Source organism: Myotis brandtii, unplaced genomic scaffold (genome assembly GCF_000412655.1).
Source record: "Myotis brandtii unplaced genomic scaffold, ASM41265v1 scaffold397, whole genome shotgun sequence".
NCBI lineage: Eukaryota > Metazoa > Chordata > Mammalia > Chiroptera > Vespertilionidae > Myotis > Myotis brandtii.
This window is the reverse complement of record NW_005365229.1, coordinates 388,038-391,176: the sequence shown is the minus strand read 5'-3', so window position 1 is coordinate 391,176 and position 3,139 is coordinate 388,038. Positions and strand designations below refer to the sequence as shown.

At 56.8% G+C, this 3,139-nt stretch overlaps 1 protein-coding gene across 2 annotated transcripts in view; it reads left to right on the top strand.

Annotated features, from left to right (window-relative positions):
- Positions 1 to 2,187, top strand: part of METTL22 (methyltransferase like 22) — a 16,003-nt gene extending 13,816 nt beyond the window's left edge. For both annotated transcript variants that reach the window (XM_005872923.2, XM_005872924.2), the window contains exons 10-11: positions 315 to 483; positions 2,063 to 2,187. In XM_005872923.2, the coding sequence (XP_005872985.1) occupies positions 315 to 483; positions 2,063 to 2,098 (205 nt within the window). In that variant the 3' untranslated portion in view covers positions 2,099 to 2,187. The remainder of the gene's footprint in view (positions 1 to 314; positions 484 to 2,062) is intronic.
- Positions 2,188 to 3,139: the final 952 nt, after the last annotated feature.

Below are 3,139 nucleotides of genomic sequence, written 5' to 3'. Positions count from 1 at the left end.
CCCACAGGCTCTCCCAGGCCTCTGCCCCTCCCTGTGCCACTGCCCTGTCATGGACAAGCCATGCCCAGATCTGTGCTGGCCTCAGATGTTAGTCTGTGTCCACCTCGTGCGCCAATTTGTAGCTCCTTGGGCCATGGGGTCACTTGAGCACGTGCGTTCAGCTCTGAGGCTGTCTCCACAGCTGTAAAGTGGAGGTGGTAGCCGTGTCCACCTCCCCGGCCGCCCAGATGCTCGGCACACAGTGGGCACTCGGAAAACCCACCAGCACGAAGGCCCGCAGTGGGGACAGCAGTGTGTGGGCTGCTTGTTTGCAGGCTGAACTTCACGCTGAGTCACCTGGACGTCACCTGCGAGGCCTACGACCACTTCCGCGCCTGCCTGCGGCAGCTGGAGCAGCTCCAGGACGGCCAGCTGCGCTTCGCGGTGGAGCCGGTGGAAGCCGCCTTCCCGCAGCGCCTGGAGTATGAGCGCATCCGGCAGCTGGTGGGTGCTCTGGCGGGACGCTGTTGAGTCGGCAACGTGCTCTCTCTAGTGAAGCCCGTGATGGGGTCTCCCCTGCTCCTAAGTCACCGTGTCCAGGGGTGGGCCTGCAGGTGAACCGTCACCTCACAGCGCAGTCTTTCCCTGTGGGCCGTTGGGGCTCAGTTGCGGGAGCCACTTGGTTGGGTTGAAGATCTTGGTGCAGGGACTTCCGGTGCTGATGGTGGCATCTCCACGGGGGAAATGTGCTGGCCTTGCGGACCAGGCAGGCTTGTCTGGTGACCGATGGCCTTCTGACCCCGCAATGGGGTCCCACCATATCAGGCCTCTTAGTAAGCATCCCGATGACATCATCCCTGTCCCAGTTAATGCCGCGGTGAGTCACCCAGCCAGGGAGCAGCGGAGCTGGGGCTTCAGCCTACAGCCACTGACCTCCTGTTACTGTTTCTAAGCCCAGCACTTGGAGAAAACTTGAAAAGTTAAAATTACCCGTGAAAATCCTGTAACGTTACCAGGAGCAGGATTCACAGACGTCCAAAGCTCCAGAATTCACGTCTTTTGTTCGTTACCTTCGGCCTGTGGCCTCCCTTTCGCTGGGTCTGGAAATCTGAGCCTGGTCCTAAGGAGGAAAGGGGGGGAGGAGGCTGACACAGGGCCCTCTCCCTCACACTCCTGTCCTTCCCCAAAGCAAGCGCAGCACTGCATCTATGCGGTTGCCGTTTTCAAGGAGGTGTGTATGTGTTACGGCTGTTGACTTGGCCCCGAGTCCTGGTGACCCTGTGGCTGAGTGCTGTCCAGTGTCCTGTCCTTTGCAGCCCTGCTCAGGCCTGTGGCATCTTTCATGGAATCGGTCCCTCTCATGTTTGGCCTTTCTCTTTTCCTGCCACCTTCTGTTTTTCCCAGCATTCCTGTCTTTTCCAAGGAGCCCTGCCTCGTGATATGCCTGAAGGAGGGTGGCTCAGTGTGTCGTTTCTGCCTCCAGCACTGCTTCAGGCTTAATTTGCTCTAAGACCCATGTGTTCATCTTTCTGGCAGTCCAGGCTATTCGTAGAGCGTTTCTGCAACAGCATATTTCAGATGCGCCCTGTCAGTCTTCCCCGTCCAATTTCCCCCTCTGCTTATTGCTCCACTGCCTCTGGGCAGCCTCCCTGCCCCTTAGCGCACTGCTTGTCAGCCTCCTGGTAGACAGCAAACAGGACATGGAGCTCCCACTAAGAACCTGGCGTGTTGTACCTTCTCCACCTGCAACCACAGCTGCTTCTAAATTCAGCAGCCACGGTACAGGGCACTAAAGACCTCCCCAGGTGGGAAATTGTGGCAGCTTGCTGCCCTTTCCTGGTTCCTATTGACCGTGTGGCATCTGATGCCTCCTGGACTCCTGCTGGGACCTACCATCCACTTCTCCACAGTGAAGCAGAGAGAACAGCCAGAGCACAGAGACGTGGGGAAGGGCCCGCTCCTGCAGTCATTTGCCTGCTGCCCTGGCTCACGTGTTGTTTGTTCTTTGCTAATTATGTCCCTTATGAAATTGTGAGGCCTCCTCTGGGCATCTGGGAATCTCGCCTTTCTCTGTTTGCTGCAGGAGCTGTGGAAGATCTTTGTGGAACCAGGAACGTGACCCGTTGCGTCTGCCAGTACAGTTCCTCCACTGTTCTGATCGGCTCTAATAAAGTCAGAGGCTCCCAGAGGGATGGGCTCGAGATTCGAGACGGTAGTTTTTTTTTTTTTTTAGAGAGAGAGAGAGAGAGACACATCCATGTGAGAGCAAAACATCAATTGGCTGCCTCCTGCACTCCCCCTCTGGGGGATTGAGCCTGCAGCCTGGGCATGTGCGCTGGCTAGGAATCAAACCAGCAAGGTTTCAGTGCACGGGATGACACCCAGCCACCCGAGCCACACGGCCAGGGTGAGGTGTTAGCATTTTTAAAACGTGGCCGATGCACCTCATATGATGCAGGATAGTTTTCTGGAGTCGGTTGCTCCTCCCCAAGAACGTCACTGCCCCGCTGGAAGTCCATTCAGTTGTGTGTTCAGGCTGCCGACTTGTAATGCGATGCGGGATGTTTCAAGAGCTGCTCGGTCAAGTTGGGCAAATGTTCTCAACTTGATTCCACTCGCACTTCCCTTGGGGGCGGGCGCCCAGGGCTGAGCCAGTCATCGTCTACGCTCCCCTCTGCTGCTTACAAATGTGTTTAATATGTCGCCACAGTTACTGTAATAACACCACGCAGAGTGAGACTCAGAAGCCTCATTTCCTTCATTGCTGCGCCGCCTGTCCCTGTCCCTGTCCCTCCCTTTGGGAGGAGGAGGCAGGCACTGTACTCTCCTGGCAAGTGGAGCTTGAGCCTTTGTTTACTGTTTTAACCCTTTATAACCAAAACGCATGTGTCTGTCTGGTTACCCTTTGTCTGTGCCTCTCTCCTATTTCCACCCCACCCTGTCACTCTGTACCCCTCTCCCACTGTCTCTGTCCTTTCCAATTTGGGTCCCATCTTCCCACTGCCCTTGGCTCTCCCTGCAGCACCCTTTCCCCAGCTTACTTCTCCTGCCATTTTCCTCCAGGGCCCAGCATGGCCCCTCCCGCCTGCCCCTCATTGCCCAGACCTCCTGGCTTGTCTCTACCCCTCCAGCTGCAGCTGTCCCTGCCCAGGCTCACCTC